Source organism: Alligator sinensis, unplaced genomic scaffold (assembly GCF_000455745.1).
Source record: "Alligator sinensis unplaced genomic scaffold, ASM45574v1 scaffold31_1, whole genome shotgun sequence".
Lineage (NCBI taxonomy): Eukaryota > Metazoa > Chordata > Crocodylia > Alligatoridae > Alligator > Alligator sinensis.
In genome coordinates, this window is record NW_005841884.1 from 1,613,989 (window position 1) to 1,635,982 (window position 21,994).

Sequence of the window (21,994 nt, forward strand, 5' to 3'; positions counted from 1 at the left end):
CTGCGGGGGGGCAGGGAATGACCAGGGCACCAGCCCTGGGTGCCAACTTGGGGAGGGGGGTGTGCAAAAATAGTAGCCATTGTGCTGCCAGCCTGGCCTGGCTAGTGCCCCATGTGCAGCCACTGCCCAGGGTACAGAACTGCACTGGTATGCCTCTGTTGCTCTGGTCCTTCTAAGTCCCTTTTCAAAGCCTTAGTGTTCCCTGCTATGAGGCACCTGCCACCCAGCTCAGTTGTAGTTCTAGGACAGCTGGAGCCATTAACCCTCTTGACCACTCTGGCAACAGTGGAAACACTTGCAAAGCACATGCCAACTGGGGATAAAAGAAGGATTTAGTTTCTTCCTGGGGAAAAAAGTGCTTCTGTTTTCCAACCCATGGGAATGGCCTGACAATTCATCCATATACTTGGCTGCAGAAGCAACCAAACACACGCTTGCTCCTGAATTCACACTAGCAAAACCTGTAGTCAGCCATCAATATTGCACATCAGCAAAAGCGCTTTCTTAACAGGGGGCTGCTTAATGTGAGAAGACAATCTTATGACTATCATTAAAGCATTATGCCAAAGCCAGCAAGTTACAGAACTAAGGGACGTCCCCCCAGTCCACTTCAGTTACATGCTGGCCCATGCTGCTGCAATCCCTTAAACTCCTTCCTCCATTTCACATGCCTCTGACTGTGACCCTGAAGTCCCTCCACTCTAAAGAGCTACCTAACGGAGAGAGCAGACGCTAGACGACAGGAGCTAAAGGTAAGTGCAAAAAATATTGCATCAAGAATAAAGAAGTCTAAGATTACTCTTCAGCCACAATTTCCACATTGAGTCTTAATGTTTTAAAATAATGTGGAGCATCAAGTCACAGCAAACAAGGAAATCTGGCTATAAACATGCATTTACAAAAATAAAGCACCAACCCACAACCATTTACTTTAAAAAGCGTTACAAATGACTGCCATGGGAAGCTATAGCTGATTGAGATTAGTGTAATTTAAAGTAAATTTTGCCCATTTTCAAGGAAAAGGAGCTGCTCTTTGCTAACTTACATAATTTAAAGTTACTGTAGCAAAAATATAGAATACCCCATACTCCCCAACCATGCGAGTCCCCATCTGTCCTACTGGTCACTACCAGATGTTTGCTTTGAAGTGAATATCCCTCTACACCTCTGTTCTCTAACTGGCTTATTAGAGGAACTCCTGCTGGAGACAGCAACAGCTCGGAAGCCACTAATATTTCTATTATGGCCTTGGAGAGGGAGTTTCTAAACTGCCTTCAACTATTTTCCTATATGTTTGTACAGTGCTTGGCACAATAGAGCCCCAATCCTTATGAGGCAGAGCCAAGAGACCACAATTAGAAACAGGCTGACCTAAATCCCTTTTTGTATTTGCAAAAAATAAGCTGGAGAGCCTTCATCTGCTCTTTACTTCATAGGGATCAGTAGATTAAAATTGGACTGTATCTAGCTCATAGGGTTTGCCTGAAACACCTCACCCTGCCAAGAGGCACCGACTGTAGATGAATGTGAGGTGAGTTGTGACTCACAAAGTTAAGTGGAACATTAATCCCACTACAGAAAGGGGAAATGGGAGAAGATCTGGAGCGTGGTCTGAGCAATGCATCAAGAGAAACCTTAAGAGAAGCGAAGCTAAGCCTGGGGAGAAGGTCTGAACAGAGCTCTGTCATGTTTTTAGTTTCTAGGGCAATAAAAGGAACTCTCTGAATCGGGTCATTTTGGACTCTAGGACTTGTGTCTACAAGCTGTTTGTGAAAGTCACCTCGTGACACAGACTGAGCACTATTCATTCCACAGCGAAGCGATACAGGACCATTCCATCATTCCTGTGAACTGGTTGGTACAGGACAAGATAAATGGGATGTCAAGGCCTTCCCTCCAGTCTGAGCATCTAAATAACTATCTTCTGTGAGCCAGAATCTCCAGCCTAAATCACAAGGGATACGCAGGCTGTTATTCCAAAAGGAAAGCACAGTGTTCAGAATACACTGCTGGTTATCTGTATGCAACAAAACCTTGGCGCTAACGGAAAGCAAATGGAACTGGCGTGGCCTCTACTAGGGGAGAAGACTAACAACAATTAACTCTGTACAGGTAGACCTCTGTACAAATGAGGCACTTTCAGTACCTTCCTTAGGACCCAATTACACTATAGACAGTCACTGTAGACAACACAGCTCCAAACTACAGGGCAAGGAGTACTGTTCCACAACCAGGTTACAACCCTTACTCAGGTGTACTGTTGAGGTAGATGGTTAATTCAGGAGTGCTGCAGGCTCAGAATATATACTACGGTCATCCTGTATTTAAGGTAGGTTAATAACCAGTTGCCCACTTCTGTACCTAATCACTTCATTAATGACCAGTCTTAGTGGCTAATAACTGATGTTCTGCTAAGCCACAAGAAAGCCAAAACATCTCTAGCTTTCTTCACCAGTGTCATCTCTCCCTTTTTCATAGTGCCAGAAGGATGTGTCAATAGCCAGTGGACCTCAAGAGGCCAGATGTCAGGTGCAAAAGCAACTTATTCTAATACATAAAAAGAACCAGCGAAGAACTTAAGTCATGATATTAAAGCCAATATGCCAGACACCAACCCTTCCTAATCTCATCTTCTGAGCATGTTTCCTCTTTTTGATCAGGCCAGTAAGCTATGTGAATGCAAAGCCATCTTTCAAGGTGGGTACATGTATGTTCTAGAGGGGCCATCTGTCCCAGCTAACTAGATAGCAGCAGCAGAACCAGGACAAATTATCCTCTACCATTTTCTAGACCTCAAGACCCGTTGGGAGAAGGTAGGGTAGACTGGCACCAAGATTTGATGGCTCCTTCACTTTGGTTCTCTCATGTGCCATTCATTACAGAATTTAAGGTGTGTTAAAAATGGAGCCTACACGCCTGGACTTTGACAGCTTCACTGTCACACTTCAAAGCAAAGATGACCGGGGAATTTAAAAACCTGGAGAAAACACCTTGTAGTCAATTAGGGATTGTTCTACTCATTGCGGTAGGACAAGTTAGCCACATCCTTTTGTCCAAGCCCACTGGTTCCCTACTGAAGTTGCAGTTTTACTCTGCTAGACACACTACTCAGACCCAAAGACTCAAATGAACACTTCCACTGCACAGCACAGCCAGTGATACAGCAATGGTGTAAGGATGGTTTCTGCAGACTAGAGTCAGAACTCAGACAATCCTTCCCACCTTCTCAAAAGGAAGGTGTGTCAATACCTCTTAACCTTGCATTCCCACGAAGTTGCTCAGATAAGGAGCACTACTGTGACCTGGCCAGATTATTTTAGCTCAATGCTCCAGAGAAAGGCATATCCCATCCCTGAATTCCTGCTTCGTTTTCCCTTGCAAGGGGTTCCCCCAAAGTCATTTTGGTGAATATAGCCTTTATTACATCTAAGGTCCTCAGATTTAAGAGGCAAGTATCACCAAGAAGTCAGGAGTCAGTTGCCTGAAGTATTAGCTGGCCCTTTGTAGTCAGACTGCACAGAATCTGGAGTAAGTCCTTGGTAAAGGTAAGCTGCTCAGATCTGTAAGAAATGATGCTTGGAAGCACTGGTCTAGGCTACTGATTCCAGGAGTTATATTTAGATCCCATACAATCATCTACATGCCCATAGAACCTCACTCAAAGCCACCGACAGCAAAGTTCATACAGCTGAGCTGTACTACATGCCTCTATGGCACCGTGCAAAAGAAATCACAACTGTGCTACTTGTGGAAATAGGAACAGTGCTCTCCTGAGATCATAGCTGACACACCTCACTGCTAGTTTCAAACATTTCAATCTACACCAGTACTGAGCTGCTCATGTCTTAGACAGTGTCCCCCAAACTATCAGCTGTGACACTTAACCAGTGGGGCTGCAAGCCCTATGGAAATTCAACTATAGCTCTCAGGGTTGGACTGGAAATGGGACAACAGGCTTGGAAGTGGGGTTGCTGGTGGGAAGGACTGAGAACCCCTGGTCTAGAACACGTGTGGCTGGGCTACCTTGGGTAAGGATTTCCTTATGTCAACACCCAGAGCACAGGAAGACACCAAGAAGCTTCCTGCCAGTTGTGACTTCAGCCACGATTCAAGGACAGCTCTCTAGACCTAAATAGCTAAGGGGACCATTTTCTAACAGAAATAGGTAGTCTGGGTCTTGAACACCAAGAACCCCAGAGGGAGTCAGCTGGAGCTGCAGATGACCATTTTGGCCTTCGAACATTGGCTCCCCAGTCTGCTAACGCACCTATTTCTGTGTACTCTAGATTGACTTTACCTCCTCAAACACTAGTTGCTTTCAGGAGCACTTGTAAACACAAGGGGCTCTGGCATTTGCCTTTGTATTCTTAGCAAACTGAACAGCTTGTGAGTGGCACTAAGAAGTATTCTGAGTGCATGTGGAATGCTGCTCAGGTGTGGGTAAGCAAGTGTATCATCATCTTGATTAATTCAGGTATATGGTGGGGTGGTGGCTGAAGAAACCAGGAAATGATTCAAAAGAGGAAAGCTTGTTTCTCCAAAAATATAAATAGTTGACTATTCTGGAGGAGAAAAATAAAGTGTAACAAAATGCTAATCGATAAAGCATTCTCATCCTTACCCACAGTCTCAAAGGTTTCCAAGTGACAAGTGCTAAGAGGTTCATTAACAATGATTCTCAAACCAGAAATATGGATGTAAGTAAAATGTTGAAGACCTCTTAGATTCCTCCCTTTGTCATGTAGGAAGCTGTAATACTTTGGTGCACAACTAGATTACAATTAATAATAAAATTAAATAAGAATAATGCTAAATGGATTAATATTGAAAGTGTTTGTATACAGTTAAAGACAGCTGGAATAAGCAAAATTCTGCTACTTTCTTAGAAAGCTTCTATTCTCCCCACCCCAGCATAAAAACATTTTTATTCATTGCAACCATTCCCTGTGCATAAAAGCTACCCAAGCACCAGAAAGTGGCATTGGACAACGCCTCTGAAGCAGACAGAGCCACTTTAGGAATAGAGACAAAATAAATTAAGGGAAACAGTAGTAACTTGTTCACAGTTGGGACCTGGTTACCATCATAGGAAACCTGACACTTCAGAATCCCCAGGAGTGGGAACTAAAACAGGATAACGAAGGTTACAGGTAGGGATAATTTGAATGTCATGGAAAATTAAGACAGGATTTGCACCTCAGAGCTCACACGCAACACAAAGAAATTATACAAGCCAAACCGTTTGCTTTCAATGTGCTAAATTCTGGCCCGCCAGAAGTCAGTGGCCAGATTCACAGTGATTTCAGTGTGACCAGAATTCAGCCCAGTGGACAGTGAACACTAACATCCCAGCTCCCAGATGTCTCCATAAAAACCTACTCAAGCCTAGGACCAAAAGATGCAGCCAAACTCTTGCACAAATACAGAAAGTTTCACTGATTGTTTCTCTATATCTTCTGTCCCCTTCCACCAAGAATCCCAAATACTTTCAATCCTCTCCAAGTACCAGGCTCTATTACTGTCACCAAGCTTTTTCCAAGACAGCATTTTAGCAATAATGGCCAAGATAGCTGGAAATATTCTGAAATGGGAAGACTTTTTTGGCAGTTTTATAATCCATCTAATATTGGCAGATTCTAGGTTGAATGATTTGACATCTCAATTCTGCTAGCTGCAACAAAATGGGAGCTCTGGGTGGCTGAGTTTTCTATCCCAAAACAGTTCTAAAAGGTCCAATTAAAAATGCCTTTTGAACAAAAACCTGTAGTGTTTCTTAATACTAGCTTCCACCTGGATACAGATACATTTTTTACTGTTAAAATACCCCTTGAATGAGAGTATCTTAAGTAAAAATTATTTGTTCATCTCTAGAACTTCCCATTAAAGATCTTAAAGCATTTTGCAAACATAACCAAATTACATCTCACAATAAGCACTCACCCCTGCGAGTATTGTTACCATTTTACAAGTATGGAGAGGTGGTAAAAGCACTAGTCACTGAAGTCACCTTGACATAACTGATGGAAATCTCTCTCTATTATGGGAGTTATGTGAAACCTGGAGTTTAAAATTAGAGACTTCAAGAAGCAACACCTCATTGGCCTCTCCCCATACCAAAATATTTATTCAGGAGCAAGAACAGTGTTTTGTGTCACTGGAAATGGGAACAATTTGCAAGCTCAAATTGCACATCAAAATTACCAGGCATCCTCATGTGCAAAACAGCAGACTTGTATAAAGTTTAATTAATAGGTGCTGGTTTTGCTGCTCATTAAGATGCATGATTCACAGCCTCCTTCCTGAGGAGAATTTGCGCAAAACAAACAATCTTTCCAATGGTTTTTCACTCATGCAACAGTTTTGGTTAGTAAAACAAGGTCAGGTGTAGAACAAAGCTAAAGCCCCAGTCTTACAAATGGATCTGCTCAGATGGATCTCCAAAGAAGCCACAGGGATTCTAGCTTGCCTGAAATCATTTACAGGATTGGGGGCCAAACTCTTAGGTGACTTTGTTACTGAAGAGAGGTGTGAGATTGGTCCTCACAGAAGTGGTGCAGCACAGACATCGGAAGCAAGACCTGCTTATCAATTTATTTCAATCCTGATCTGGAAGGACCATATAAAAAGGTGTGGTGAGTCCTGGCTTCATGCCCATATCACCCTCTGTCTCTTTGCTCAGACGTTCAGCAAGCCTGCCAAGTAGCGCCAAATGGAATTCCAACACTGAACATGTTGGTAACACATGCTGGTCACTACCAACCCCAACTGGATTTAAGTCACTGATCTAGAAATTAAACACCTTGTACACCATTACTAGCTTGCCACAACTCTTTTGCAAACCAAATTCAATAGCGCCATGGCTTAAAAAGTTTACCAAAGTCCAAAGTAGAGACAGGACTAAACCCATTGCTGGAGGCTGATATGAAAGGCAAGCAGGGAATGCCCACCAGGAAACTCCACGGGCCCATAATTGATGAGGAGCCAGAGCCTGATACAAAGATGTATTGGGGCTGCCTGGAGACTTCAGCTTCTTGTATTTGTACCAGGTTGCTATCCCTGGAGCCTGCCAACATATGGATCTCTTCCATATCAGCCTCCGGCTATGGATACAGATAAATCTATAGACTCCCCCGCTACCTTCTCTCCAAATGCTGGAATACTTTTCCCTTCCTGCAATCCTGCATCCATTTACTGCAAGATTGCTGGCAAGGGTCTCTACTTTTCCCCTTCCCCAACCATTTTTTCCCCTCAAGCTTTAGTTTTCCCAAAAAGCAGTAGCACAGCATTGATGTGATTCTTGTTATTTTCACAACTATTTAAAGGGATGCTAAAAGCAACAGGGAAAGTGTCCATAGTAGCATTAATTTCACTCTGATGCTACTTGCCACTGGGACTTTCTACAGATCTAGGGAGACAAAACGCACCAGCTCACATTTGAAAGGTTGTTTGTTTGGGGTTTTTTGCTACAGTTAAAGACTAGAAACTTCCCTCCACCAAAAGGAAACATACACTGCAGAAATTGATATATGCTTCCTATCCTGCCAAGGCAAGCAGGTGAGTGGCTTTTTAAGCCCCAGCCCTGAAGCTCAAAGAAATATTAATTCAGAGGTATTAAAACAGGATAGAGTTCTCTTCACATCTCCCCTTAGTCACAGTTGAAATCACAGTTTGGCAAAAAGGTGAAAAGTTGCAGTTCCATACTAAAATGCAAAGACAAGTCCATAGCCTATCCAGGAGGTGCCCATACCAGAAAAAATTCATATCCACTTTTCAACAACACTAGTGTGGCTGCACCAGTGTAAACAGGGCAAAGAATTTAATATCCCATCATGAAAAGCTGCTCAAATCACCTGCCCCACAGCTGAAAAAATGAGCATTAATTCTTACATGATAGGCAAAGTCCAAGCCATTTCTCTTTTCACATCTTGGCCTCATCTTCACTAAAAAGTCAAGCACTAGCAATGGCGGTTCCAGAAACAGTTCCTCCTGAACTGTTTTTTAAGTTTGTAACAGAACTAGGTTGTTTTTAGCACTGTTGCAGAAAGCACTACACACCATGATCCGCACACACACACACACACACACACTCAGTAAATGTACATTGAATATTAATGATCCCCACTCCTGTTCCTTATACTGGACTCTAGCTACACATTATAATATTCACCTCTTTGAGGCCTGGGCAAGAATATTGGCTCTTTTGCATGCAATCAAACATGATCATGTATACAGCTGCAACCTCTGCATCAAAAGGAAAAAAAATGTTTCACAAGCTTTTTTTCATTTATTTTTTTTTAGACTCGCCAAGGCTAGTATTAAAGAACGATTTCATGGCTCTCACGCAGCCAATTAAAAGGAGTGAATCAGCAGCAAGGATGTGCTGATGTGATCCTGGATTATTAGGATGCTCCTCTGTTCACAGTATCAACAACAGTAAAAAAACAAAACAAAACAAAACAAAAAAAAACCTGTTTGAAAAACTCACAGCCATGCCATACGAATGAGGCATTTGCCATTTTATCTCAACCCTTCATTGCTTAGCCTCAATGGATTTGTGGCCATCTGCTTCAGAGAAATTTTGCTTGTATAGCAGTTACTGCACCTTCACCCTCCTCTTCACAGCAAGCTCAGCAGGGAAACTTTCCCACTATATTTATATATAATATATGCATATAAATAATTTTATGCTTTATAGTTTGGTAGTATTTTAAAAAGTTCTATTTTTTAAATGCTTAAAATCTTTTAAGTAACTAAATGTATTTTTGATGCTCTCTAGTGTGAACAGGATAGTTTGTCTTTTTGGTAAGTGCGAAAGCTAGAACTAAAGCAGCATCTTCTGCACATCTCCATTTCCCCTCCTGCCTTGATTATGGAGAAACCCACATTATCAACCACCTCATGTCGTCTTCTGTGCCCACTTTCAAGTATCCTTAATGTTTCCAGTATGCTTTTGTTCAACCTTTGCCAGGTGCCAGAGTTTTGCTGGTCCTTAGAATGACTGCTTAGAATAGCATTCACTGTATTATGCTGCAACCTGACAAATGTCGGTATATTGGAAATAATCAGCTGAATTCTTGTAAGGCAGGCTATTGGCCAAGCACATCTTCAAAGCTTCCCCTTTCAGAGAACATACTCACTACATTCTGTCATGGCAGTTCACATGCCAATTCCCTTCTCTTGCATGAACATGCAGAGAAACGGATCCACTAGTTGGGAGAGGTGCAGGGAACAGTGAAACCCACATAATGTACATGGATAATAACACTTTACCCTTCTACTGATATTTCCAAACAAAAGATATAGAAAAGTATTATTATTCCCATTCGAGTTGGAGAGGTTAGACTTGCCCAAGGGTACACAAATAAGACATAAGAGAACCAGGAACTGGATTCCAGTCTCCCATCAGGCAGCCCTGCATTCTAATCCCAAGACTATCCACCCTCTCCTGCAAAAGCAAAATGAAATTGTAAATTGCTTTTAACCGCTTCCTTGTTCCTTCTGTTAACTTCATGTTTAGAGTTTCATCCTTCCCCATCACACTATGCACCCTCTAGAGCGGTGATTCTCAACCAGGGAACCATGGCACTGTGGGGTGTTGTAAGATCCTTTTAAGGATGATGCACTATATTAGCACCATTAGGTGTGCAGACACCTACATGATTCATAAGATAAACCCAGAGATTTCAAATAAGAATCCACAGAGTTAAAAACATTCTGTTGTGGTCTTTCTGAGTTCTTTGCAATACATGAATTGCTCTATTTTTTTTCCTGTAGTCAAAAAACAAGTAAGAGCTAAGAGCTAGCATTTTCCCAGAGGTGCCTTGAGTCTGTAAAAGTTGAGAACCACTGTTTTAGAGAGAGAATTCCTTCAAACACACATCTTCTCCCAATTACACTCTGCCAATATCAGCATGACCAGCATTTCATTTCTTTTTGCACTTACATATGCAGCACCAGAGCCAAAGAAAAAACATAAACTATTGCATATTTTAAAAAACTTCTAAAAAGGGTGTCAAGATAGTTGCTCATTTGTATTTGCACTTATGTACCTGTATGTTGTACTTTTATTTATAAACACACTCCTGTGCAAACACACATGAACCATGATGTAGTCATGTCTCTCTGGGGGTGGGTAAATTCACTCTTACCCTCTGCGCTACTTGAAATATAAAATACTGTGCCTGCGCAAGGGGACCGACTTATGATCACTCTGAGGACCGTAACTTTGAATTTCCCAAACCATCACGAGGAATTAATGTAGGGGTTTTTTTTGTTTGTTTTTTTTCCCCATTTCATTATATAAACTTATCAAACGAGTACACAGAGACGTATTTAAAAACAACCACCCATGATCACTTCACTGGGGTTTGACTGCTTCAGTATACAATATTGCTGTTATGTAAGATCAAGTGCAGGGGAGACCAAAGACGACTTTGGTAGCCAGCCTCTAACTTCTCATTTTCTCCAGACCGGAAGCCTCTTTCTAACTCTTGGCAACATTCAAAGCATTGCAGCGTGTAGAAACTGGTCAGGAAGTTGGCGTGCTCTGTGCTAGGCAAATTAGCAACAATAAAGCACACCCTCCCCCTATATCCCCACCTCTAAGAACATCGTAGAGTCTAATGCAAACCTCACAGCTGCTAATTTCACTTTCAGTAGCTTAAGCGCTTCAGATTTTGCTGACCTCTACAATACTGCTTAATGGCTGCTGCCCACATTCAGCAAGTGGGCACAATGCCACATGCCTGGAAAGGGCAAGCAGAAAGCCCTAAAATAACGGTTCAATTAAAAACGTAAAAAGAGACACACCAAAATAAGATGGGATAAATACACTCTGGCAGGGCAGGCTCCACCAGGATGGTCATTTCTTTTTAACATGATGACTACCTGGGAACAGGGGAGGGGTGACTGATCCTTGGCCCCTGCTAACTCCTTAGGATGGACCAGCAGCTCTGGCGAAGACAGACACCTGTGCACTGCATTCACTGGATTGGAGCCATTGCAGTCAACATTGCCACAAGGACTGAGGTGCTGAGCCAAAACGCTGTCAAGAAATGAAGTGACTGCTGTCCTGGATTGCTACTGAAGATTAAAAAAATTTGTAAAAAATCCTGTCGATCCCTGAATCAGAAGCTGATTGACACAGTTTGGTTTTTGTTTTGTTTTCCCAAGGAGATGAGGAAAAGGGGAAAAGCTTTTAGCACTTATTTTTGTTACTCTTCTATTTTGGCAACATCTTGGCAGCTGCTTCCTGTCCAGTGGTGGCATTGCACTAATTACAGTACCAGCCCGCTGTATTGGTGCTGACTGTTTGCAGCTGAACGGGAGGGAAGAGGGTTCTCTCCCTCACGTGCGCCTGGTTTCAATCTGGCCCGGTGGTGGATACAGATCCCTGTGCTGTCTCCCCAACAGCAACAGCTTCCTCCTGCGGGGGAGACTCTTCCTCAGCCTGCCCCCGTGATGTGACAGTGGTCTCAGGGGAGATGCTGTGTGGCCCCTCCAAGGGCACGCAGCCAGGGTGGTTCTTGCGAAAGTGCTGGTTGAGGATGGCCTGGAAGGGGAAGCTCTTGCCACAGACATGGCAGTGGAAGGGCTTGTTGCCTGTGTGCTTGCGGATGTGGTACTCCAGCTGATCCTTGCGGGTATACTTTTTACCACACATGCGGCAAACAAAAGGTGTGATGCCCATATGGAGGCGCATGTGCCGGTCCAGGCTGCCTTTCTGGTTGAAGGATTTAGCACAGTAGATGCAGGTCAGCCGCGGGTTGTAACGGAACCACCGCTCAGATACTTCCTGTTCACGGAGATACTCGACGTAACCGCTCACTCCAATCATGGCTGACTCCTCGACCTAGGCCAAAAACAATGGAGACATAAAAAGGAAGACACTTTATTCTTCCTTTAAGTTCTGATCCAGTCAAGCCCTTAAGCACAAGCCAAGCCTTGATATCAGTAGGCCTACTTGTTAGCTCAACCTTCAGCATGTGTTTGAAGTGTTTTGCTTGACTAGGGCTTTAGAGCTAAACACAAGTAACTGATCCATTAGAAGGCACTGCTATAGGCCCCTTTTATGCCACTTTATTCATTTTCATCTGGGAAGGTAAACACAGCTATTATCAATAGAATACTTAGCCATCTATTGAGTTTTGAATGAAATATATTACATTTTGTTACTCATCTCAGACCCTGGACCAGTTTTATTTTAATAAAACTATTCTTTTTTCTGTGCTTGTTTTGGGGGAGGGGGAAGAGAAAACAGACAGACATTTAGTAAAACAAAGGCAAAAATCAGCACATGGAAATGACATTGGAATCTCAAGGTACTTCATAATGTATTATGTCTCAATGGCTTGTGAAATCAGTACCAATCCCATTTTGATGGGAGCTTAAAAAACAAACAAGCAAAAAAACATGGCACTTTAGCCACAAGCTTGGAAGCCAAGACAGCCATTCACATTGCTATTTCTGGCCAGCTACCACATTCAGACTCAACTGATGCAAATACATGGTCTTCTGGAGGCCTTCATACATGCTTGTGTGTTTGGAGAATACAGTACTTGCATTCAAAGTGTTATGCTAGAGTTAGAAGGGGCCAAACACAGACAGGCAGCCAGTGTAATCCCATAAGGACCATCCCTTCTGCAAAAGCATGTGTCAGCAATAATGTATTTGTGCCAGGCACCTTAGCATTTGTACAAACCTGAAATGAAAGGCTACTTGGGACTAAATGAGATGAACAAAGCCACAGTATTTCACATCAGGGTGCTGTCAATAAGTATTCTAGTTGCTTGGGAGCTCCATTTATAGCATACAATGCATCAAGCCCAGAACGGCAGCAATATGCAGAACGTCCACATGCAGTAAGATGTGGAATACCAGCCAGTCTCTTGCAGTTTGAGGCTACCTCATTGGGGAAAAACATTTTTAGCCCTTTCCACAGTTACAATTTTAACCGCATCTGCTTTCCCCGATTTCCTCCCCGTCAGTTCAGCACAACCCAAACATTTCTGGATTTACTCTGAAAAACCACTTCTTTGTGCCTTTAAAGCAAGAAGAAAATTTAAAGCTTGAGTTATGACACAATGCAAAGTTACTGGGTAGAAATTCTGACTTTTGTCTAACGTTTCTTCATCCTCTTTCAAGTTCCAAAATGGCCTGTCATCACCCTTCCAACTTTCCATAGAATCAAGTCTCCTTGAAAAACTCAAATGCTAGCTCTATGCAGATAAAAAATTGTGATAAAGCTATTAATAAACTGTATGGACCCAAGTCCTGCTCCCTACTGGGTTCAATGGGAGTTACAAGCCCACTCCAGCACGCTTAATATCAGTGAATTATTGTCAATTATTTATTTCAGCGAGATGAGGAGCAACTCCCTTTGTCATTTGTTTCAGAAATGCTGGGCACTCACAGCTCCCATTCACTTCATCTAGAATTTTGAGATCTCAGCACCTCTGAAAATCATGTCCTACATATGAATGAGAGCGATTTTGCCTGTTATTGCTAACTACAGCTTAGCAAGAACATAACGCCATCCTACAGAAGGCATCTCCAGAGATCTTCCTTTAGTACAAGCAGTAGCTGCAAAAGCTTATCCAGGCTGTAGTCCTGGTTCTTCATCTGTGTGTTTTAATCTAGGAGGGATAGTAGCCTCTCCACAGTTCAGCTGATTTTTGTCCTTCTCATTGTAAGAAAGAAGAAATCACAATGCTTTCCATGTTTTTTGGATCAAGTCCCAATGGCAAGCAAAAGGTGTTCTAAACCCTTAACCCCTGGAGTACATGCTTTCACAAGGTAAGATATGGCTGCTCTTGGACACATGACAAATGCCCAGTGTCTCTGTGTCATTTTAACCCTGAAATACTTTTTAAGCAGCCTTAGAAAGTCAATCTTGCCCACCAAGGGCCATCACTACCACCACCAACACCAAGAACACCTAGCACCTATGCTGCCATACTTAGGTGTGAATGTGTAAGAGGCTTTTGTCTTTGGCTCTAGCTAAATCACCTCACCTACATCTACTCACCTGAGCCCACATTAATATCAGTAGGATGACTACTGTACACCTAGTTTGGGAATCTTTTACTGGTTTTACCAAAATGTCAGTTATCTATCACATCACTTTTATAATCCAAACATGTATAAAGTAAGAAATAAATAGTCATGTTCATCCTAAATCTTACATTGCCCCAAAACACATACAGCCCTCTTTACCAGTTATACATCCACACACACACACACACACACACACACACACACACACACACACACACGTACGTGTGCGCGCACGCGCACACAGAATTGCAACATAATTACCCTGACCTTTCAACACTAATATTTCCTTGTAATTGAAACAAATTAATCCTAATCCCTGTATCAGGCTGCATACCTGGGAGCTGGGCTGTTTTGGCTCATCCATTCTCCCGGGAGACTCACTTTTCGACCTGTACCGCTCAGTTACAGTGACCATGCTGCCAGAAGGGCTAAATCTGTAGGTGGAAGAGTGGAAAGATTTTTAAAGGTTCCAGATCTGTACAACAGCTGGTGAGCAAGGGAAACATCTGCCTAAAATCTTTTCTTTTCTTTTCTTTTCTACGATCTAGTTAACAGGGGACAGATCAAAGACTGCTATCAAGAAGAAAGGTGTATGGACACACAAACAAGTTGCTCTGCGTTAAAAGGGGGAAGGGACTTTGCTGTTCTATAACAATGACCCACAAGCAGGTTTTTACTGCAGGGTAAATGAAAGCTGAACCGTGGAAGCTTAGCCATCAACGAAGGAGGGATAAATTATCATCACAGTTTAGCTTCCATTTACGATAGGCATGCAACCTAGTCAATTATCACAGAACAGCAGATGCCTGGCAAAGCCCATACCCCTTTTATCCCACAGTAAGTTGTTTATCTATCCATATCTAAAGTAAACCCTATAGCCCAGCAACTCAGACAGAGAGCACTGTAAGAGAAGAAAATTCTCTGTCTGGGTAAGTGAAGCTGAAGCATGTCACATAGTTGATGCAAATGGGCCCCAAGAAAGGAACTATCAGTGAAAAGACAAATACACAAGTGCCTGAAGCCAACTGAAGCAAGAAATTAGAAAGGAAGAAAACCTGTCAGATAAGTGTTTTTTTCCCCTCCCTGGAGGCCAGTAAGGGATTATGTCTTATAGTTTATAGAGATTTTTTAAGTTTTAAATGAAAATATCAGGATATCTACTATTTCCAGGAAGCTGCTGATCAACAGAAGCAGAAGGGTGTGGGGGAAGGAGAAGAGAGAATGAAGGAAAGGGAAAGCACAACAGACCCTTTTGCTTTAATCAGATCCAAGGATGGAGGGGATGCAAGGATGGAGGCATCACACAACAGATTTAACCACCTATTATAAATAAAGGCTTTCTGCTCTTACCATAGACATTGCTGCGTAAGGAACCACCTATGAGTAACCTGATCCAAAATATTCTCTCCCACTCCCCTTCCTCAAATTTAAATTGCTTCAGGTAGGGACTTAAAGCCTGCAAGGCACATCAAATCCTGTAGTCCTGTACCACTGGGAGCCAGACTTTCTGACTCAGAGCTGTTGATTGGTTTGTTTCTGAAACAGCAGGGTTCACAGATTCAAAGGTGTTAAAGCCAGAAGAGGCAACAGGTCATTGAATTTCACTGAGTAATTCCAATACTAAGATCTCTGAGAGACCCAATTTCTGTGCAAGTGATGGAGAATCTAGCCATTACCCACCTAGTTTGTAACTGGAGATACAGTTCTGGGTCACCATATAGCAACTACATTCTTGGTCCTGAGGTATATTCTTTGCAAGACTACAAAAATTCCTGAGAACAGCATGAGGTGGTCAGAAAGACAGGCGAACAAATTGTACAAACAAACTGCAGTTTACCCTTCCAGCCCTTCCCAGTAAATGTGTTAAAGGAAACCCACCTGTCAATCTCACTGCTGGTTGGCCTGACCACTTTGGCCCCTGAAGATCCTAATGTATAGGTCTCTTGGCCCAATGATCCATGGCCCGTTGTGTCAATCACCATGGCAGTGACCTCTTCAGCACTGCTCCCGTCTTCTCCAGAGGGCTGGTTTTCTGTCCCCAGCCACTCTTCCAGGTTCTCCGTTTTGATACGTACTCCACTAAGCACCCTAACATCATCATCATTCCGTCCTCCGCGGTCTGCCACTCCAGTCTCCACGTACCACTGCCCTGCTCTGTTAATTCGCAGTATGGGCTCCCTACTCTCCACGTCTGAGCTTTGCTCTATTATCTGAGGGCTGGTGGACTCCTCAGGAGGGCTCAGCTCCCGAATGTCAAGTACTGTGCTGACCTGGCCCAGACGACTCCCTTTTGGAGTGTTGTGGCGTGGACTCAGTGAGCGGGTTAGATTTGGGGTAACCCGGTGAGACTCAGGGGGCCTCTCCTGATGCTTTGTCCTAGTTTGGCTCAGTTCTGCTTCAACTTCTGCCACATTAATTTTGAAGTGAATTCCCTCAAGGATCTGTGTGCATTTGTCTATAATGTGCTGCATCTGCAGAAAGCTGGCTGCTGTCAGGTAACTTATGATGTCAGCCAGCTGCAAGCATATCCGCCCGGTATAACAGAAGGAAAGGAGCTGTTCAAAAACAGAGGGATTCTTGATGACCGAAATGGAGACTGTGCTCATCTCGTTCAAGGACATATGGTCACGGAAGTAAGGTGAACTGGCAGCCAGCACCACTTTGTGAGCACGGAAAGCCTGTCCCTGTACGTTGACTACTATGTCACACAAGCGGCCTTGCATACGCAACTGGTTCAGGTGGCTCAGGACAGAGTTGCTGAAGTCCGGAATCTCCAGCTGAATGTTCCCATTTTTCTCCATGTTTATCCCAGTTGCAGGTGTACAGTCCTACTGGAAAGAAAAACAGGACTCTTAATAGTGTTAAAAATAGCTTCCATTTAGAGCAGCTTTCAGCTCTGGAGTGTCAAAACCTCCCATTTTCACTGAGGTACTGTGCACCTTCATTTAATAGGTTTCAAAATGATTTTCCAGGTTTTTCATGCTGGGAATCTCTCCACAGAAAACTAATGTGGGTCTTTTATGGACGCACAAACACAGTTCCCTACTGCTTAGAACTCAAAATGTTTTACCCAACAGGCCTGTGGGATGGGTCCAGTCAAGAGTGATATTCCATTATAAAGAGAGTATTAAAATGATTCATATATTAAAATATGTAATTGGTTGCTTGGAACATCATCTGCCAGTAGCAAAGTACCTTAAAAAAGAGAGACAACACAATTCTCCGAGTTTTACAAAGGCATAAATATGTCCAATAACTTTAGTCACCCCGCTTCCAGGAACTCCATTTCAACTCAGTGACCCAAGGTATCAGAAGCAGGTCATTTAAAACTGAGGCACTCAGTGCTAACAGGCACTTCTAAAACTTGCCCAAAGGTCACATAGCAAGTCAGTAAGAGAGGCAAGAATAGAATCCCATTCTCAGCTCCAAGTCTTGTATGCCGTATGCTGGGCCAGACTCCTTCTATACAAACGTAAGTTACTGTAGCTAACATTTTCATCATGCATAGAGTGTAACATTATTTGTGAGTGGCAATTAACAAAAAAGGTATAATTAATTTCCTTTCCATCATTTTTTATGATTGTCCTGTACCATTTTGGCAAAGTCTAAAAATGAGCCTTGACCATATATGGGCAAAGTTTTAGGTGCATACCAAGAAAAAACAAATAGTGCTCAAAGACCACTTGTGGCATAAATGTGGACAGCATCTGAAGAGCTGATCGGAGAGAATATTGCAGGCATCAGAATATTGTTACAGAATCTAGAAAGATCCTGGCTCCAATTTTATGTCTATTCTGAGAAACAAAGTCAAAAGGGACAAAACAGAGGCAACGTTAATCATGTGCATCTTTGCAGGACTGGGACCTTAGACTTTAGTGGTGGTCTGAACTGATGCAGTTGCAGGACAGTGCATGCTTATGAGCAAAAACAGGTTCTGTGTGTGCAGAGCAAAATATGTTACTAAACTTGAAGCTGCACAGTAGCTTGACACACAGGAGTTGTGCAAAATAAGACAGAATTGTGCAATGCCACAGGTAGGAATTTTGAGCATCTCCAATGTGGTTAAGATTAAAACGTAAAAGTTGTGCAAAATGATTGCACAACATCACCATGCCACATCTTAAGGTTCCTCATCTTGCCTCCCAGCTTAAAAAAAATGTCGTGTGAAGGTCTAAGTTAATGCAATGCTCAGGTCAGAATTTAAAACATAAACAAGGAAACACAAAACTTGAGCCCTTACCTGTAATGGTAATAGTGACATACAAAGTAGAGGAAGATAGGTTGGTATTCTTTTTTGTTTCTTCAGATGTAGTAGGAAGGCCAAAAAGTGTGTTTATGGTTTTTTCCCCCGGTGGATTTTCCCTTAGCAGCATCAGAAATATCAAGTTGTCTTCCCTAATTTTGCTGGCAGATTTGGAGGACTCATTAAGAACATTCTCCCCTTAACTGAAGGGACAAAAACATTGCATTTTTAACACATGGAACTTTTCAAACTGCTTGCAGAGTATTACATTGAAACTAGTAGGAAAAAAAGCAATTTGAACATAAGTTACTTGCCCTCTTAAAGTTTTCACTATTTGGTATCACTAGCATGATACAGCAAAAAGGTATGCATGTACGTGTATTAACTTGTTTTAGTGGTCCCATCGTTCCGGTGACCCCATTGATATTCTTGAAACTTTGCAAGATGGAGGTTTACAGTCTCATAGTCCTACCAGTTTTCCAACTGCCAGATTTCTAAAATAAAATCAAAGACCATTTTTTTCTCTTTTAAAGCCTTGCAGACATTTTCTATCAAATATACCCAGGAGAGCACAGGCTGAGGGCATGCTACACACCAATTATCTGGGTCAGGAAGCCCTAGATTTCCAGGGCAGGACTATGCTCAAGAAAGGATAATGTGCAGGGTTTGGAAGCAGCTGGAACTCAGCCTCCTAGGAAATTAGCTTTGCACATATATGAAGTGAAGGAAGAGAACCTACTTGTACATAAATATAGGCTGCTGGCAGTGGGGTTATACAACCATAGTGAGGAGTCAGCTACTCCCTGAGAAGCCTGAAGACAATTTGTGAGTTTGTTTGCTTTAACTCTGAGAAAAGGAAAATCAGGACTGGCTTTTAAGTGCAAGACAAGGGGCTACACGAATCTTTGTTCAACTTGGAGCTGAAAAGAGAAGCTTTTGTACTGGGTCTGGGATAAACATAAATGAGAAGAGTCGGCCTTATATCGTTTTGCCTGATGGGCCATTTGTCTGACACTTCACTTGCCCACGACGTATGCAGGGCTTACATGGTAAAATAGGAGCTGTAAGAGATAGTAAACTTGCACCATGGGAGGTAACGCTGCAGTGAAACCTCAATTTTTGCATTTCCTGTATTTGCATTCCTAACCTTAGCATAACAGAAAGCCTTTGTTAATGCAACATGTCCATCCTCTCCAAGCTTTCATCTGAAGAGCAACTTTAAACTTTAGCTAAGTAGTGCTCTTATTAGGAAGTACAGCATATTATGCTTGTGCCCCAAAGGATGCAACAGCTCTGATCTAGTTCTGTTGCAGTTTTAAAGTGTTAGTGTCTAGCTTTTACGGGTTGAGAATATGCTGCCTGAGACCAGCTGAGACTCCTAATGTGCTTGAGACCAGCTGAGACTCCCTAGACACCTGACTAAGGTTGGTAGAATACAAATTTCAGTGAATACTCGTATTGACTATATCTTTACTCAGAAAGTTGATGCTCCCTGAAGAACACTGTAAAACCTTTGCCTTCCTGGACTTCTTGGAGTGTTGAGTTGAGCTGAAGAAACTTGGCACTTGTGGATTGGGAATATGAACTGTTACTGATCAAGTGCATTAGCTTTTGTATTATAACTGGTACCCAGAACTTGTCCATTCTGAACTGAAATGGGAGATCTGGCCACTAACTTATCCCTCAAAGTGAATTTGCCAATTCTCATTTGGCCATTTAGTCTTTATTTGGTGGTGTCTCAAGGCCATTTTCCCTAGATTTAGGAGACACCTGCAACTTCTCATGGGTGGGAGGGAGCTTCTAAAATTCATAGCTGCAGATAAATACTTGATAACATGAATCCGGAAGACTGACGAGCACAGCAACTAAAGCCTCCAAATTAATTTGCTTTTTAAATTCTCCTGGGGAGACTAGACTGACCCATGGTTTTTGAATGGTTGGGGTTGGCAATACTGTTTAAGCTCCATATGTAAAGAGTCCCGTATTTAGATGCCTGGCTGGAAACAAGTTTTATTTAGAGAGTAAACCACACTTGATTCTTGCTTCGCTTCAGAAACTTCTCCACTTATTTTATTTGATTTATATACTGCCCTTCCCAAAAAGAGACTCAAGGCAGCTAACAACAAAAAAGACAGACATTATAAGAACAGAATAAAATATTCAAATGCAAAGATACAACAAAACAAGCTTCTCCCCACCCAAGAAAAATAAATATAAAACAATCCACTTCCCTACCTCTGATCACATCTCTGGGGCTGGAAAGGATGCAATGGGATGGCTGCCCATTATGATAAAAGGGTATCATCAAATCACAGTCAAAAAAAGCCGTGGCACCAGAGGGATAGGCGAGGTTTGCCAGCTCTCCTCTTCACCTCCCCACCATCATGCTAAAAGCAGGTGACAGTTCCAGCACTGCTGTTCATGGCAAATTTCTTGTAATGGCATGCAAAAGGCTCTCTCCCATTCGGGACTCCGCCAATGCCAGCCACCAGGGCACGTTTCGATCACTAATGCAGTCTTGTAACCATTTGATCTTTTGCATCTCAAGTCTTTGCAAGGTTCATGCTTCCTATCAGGGACCAGCTCTCTAAAGGCATGAGACCTAGAGAAAGCATCACAGGATGCTACAAAAGTCCCCCTACCCCTCTCTACAACTAGAGCACCAGGGCTTCAAGGAAACCTTTATTATACCATAGTCTTTTCCTTACAAACTGTCACCACCCACCCTCCATACGGTTCTCAAGTCTGTCACCAACTGGTTAAACACTGGTGCCAGTGGTCCCACCTGATGACCCTCCTGATGACATCTGTCTCTCCTCAAAACCATTTTTCTCCAATGCATCTTCCTCCTGACCTTGCATCATCTTGCATTCGTCTCTTTTGCTCCAATTTTGGTCAAATAACTCCTAGAAGGAACTTAGACCCTTGCAGAAAATGTGCAAAGCCAGCAAGAAGCTGTTATAGCTAAACAAACCAAAGCAACCCCATGAGCTTATCACAAGAACCTTTGTCCTCATTGCTCACACCCAGCAGCACCCAAACAAAGCTGTGTAAGATGAGTAAGTTCCTCAGAGAAGCGGCTGTATTTCATAACTTCACATGCACCAAGCTGTATACATCTCAGTTTAGGAGCATGGCAGCTCAGCATGAGGAAAGCAGAGTCCTCTCCCTGATGCGAGAGGCGGCTTCAGGAAAGTGTGGGAATGGTCTTGCAGCCGGGGGTGGGGGGGAGCGGACGCTCCAAAAAAGCCGGCCAGGGCTAGCCCCAGCAGTGGCTGAGCCCCGCGGGAGGTGCCCCACAGAGACCCAGGTCACCCACTGGTGGCTGCAGGAAGTCTAGGGCAGCGGGTCTTAACCTTTTTTGGCACCAGGATGCATTTGTAAACATCGATGGCCAGTCCCAGCCCAGTGCCCCTCACTCCCAACCCACTGTCCCTTGGCCCCAGTGTGAGCAGCCCCTTGCAGGCTGGGTCTCTGCTAGCCGGCAAGGGAAAGCGCAGGTTCTCTGCGTCCTTCTCCTTCAACAAGAGCCCATTTTTAAAGTTTGCCCACGACCCTTTCGTAGTGTTGTCGCCCGTTGTGTGTCGTGGCCCCAGGCTGAGAGGGGCTCAGGGGCTAAAGCAGGGAGGCTCGTCTGCCATGAGCATCCCTCCCCCTGCCACGCGGCTCTGCCCTTAACCACTGCGCAGCCAAGGG

General features: G+C 43.1%; 1 protein-coding gene across 9 annotated transcripts in view; it reads right to left on the minus strand.

Annotated features, from left to right (window-relative positions):
- ZBTB37 (zinc finger and BTB domain containing 37) overlaps positions 1 to 21,972 on the minus strand; it is a 32,499-nt gene extending 10,527 nt beyond the window's left edge. The window contains exons 1-6 of one of the 9 annotated variants that reach the window (XR_003092608.1): positions 20,534 to 21,972; positions 18,296 to 18,501; positions 15,934 to 16,883; positions 14,390 to 14,489; positions 12,701 to 12,900; positions 11,715 to 11,851 (exon numbers count right to left, since the gene is read on the minus strand). Coding sequence is in view for 5 of the 9 variants with exons in the window: in XM_025196740.1 (XP_025052525.1) it covers positions 11,363 to 11,851; positions 14,390 to 14,489; positions 15,934 to 16,883; positions 18,296 to 18,316 (1,560 nt within the window). In the remaining 4 variants the exon portion in view is untranslated. Of the gene's footprint in view, positions 1 to 9,731; positions 11,852 to 12,700; positions 12,901 to 12,920; positions 13,041 to 14,389; positions 14,490 to 15,735; positions 15,828 to 15,933; positions 16,887 to 18,295; positions 18,502 to 20,533 lie in introns of those variants that run through there. The other 8 variants (XR_003092609.1, XR_003092610.1, XR_003092607.1 and 5 more) reach the window with 8 other exon arrangements.
- Between the last annotated feature and the right edge of the window lie 22 nt (positions 21,973 to 21,994).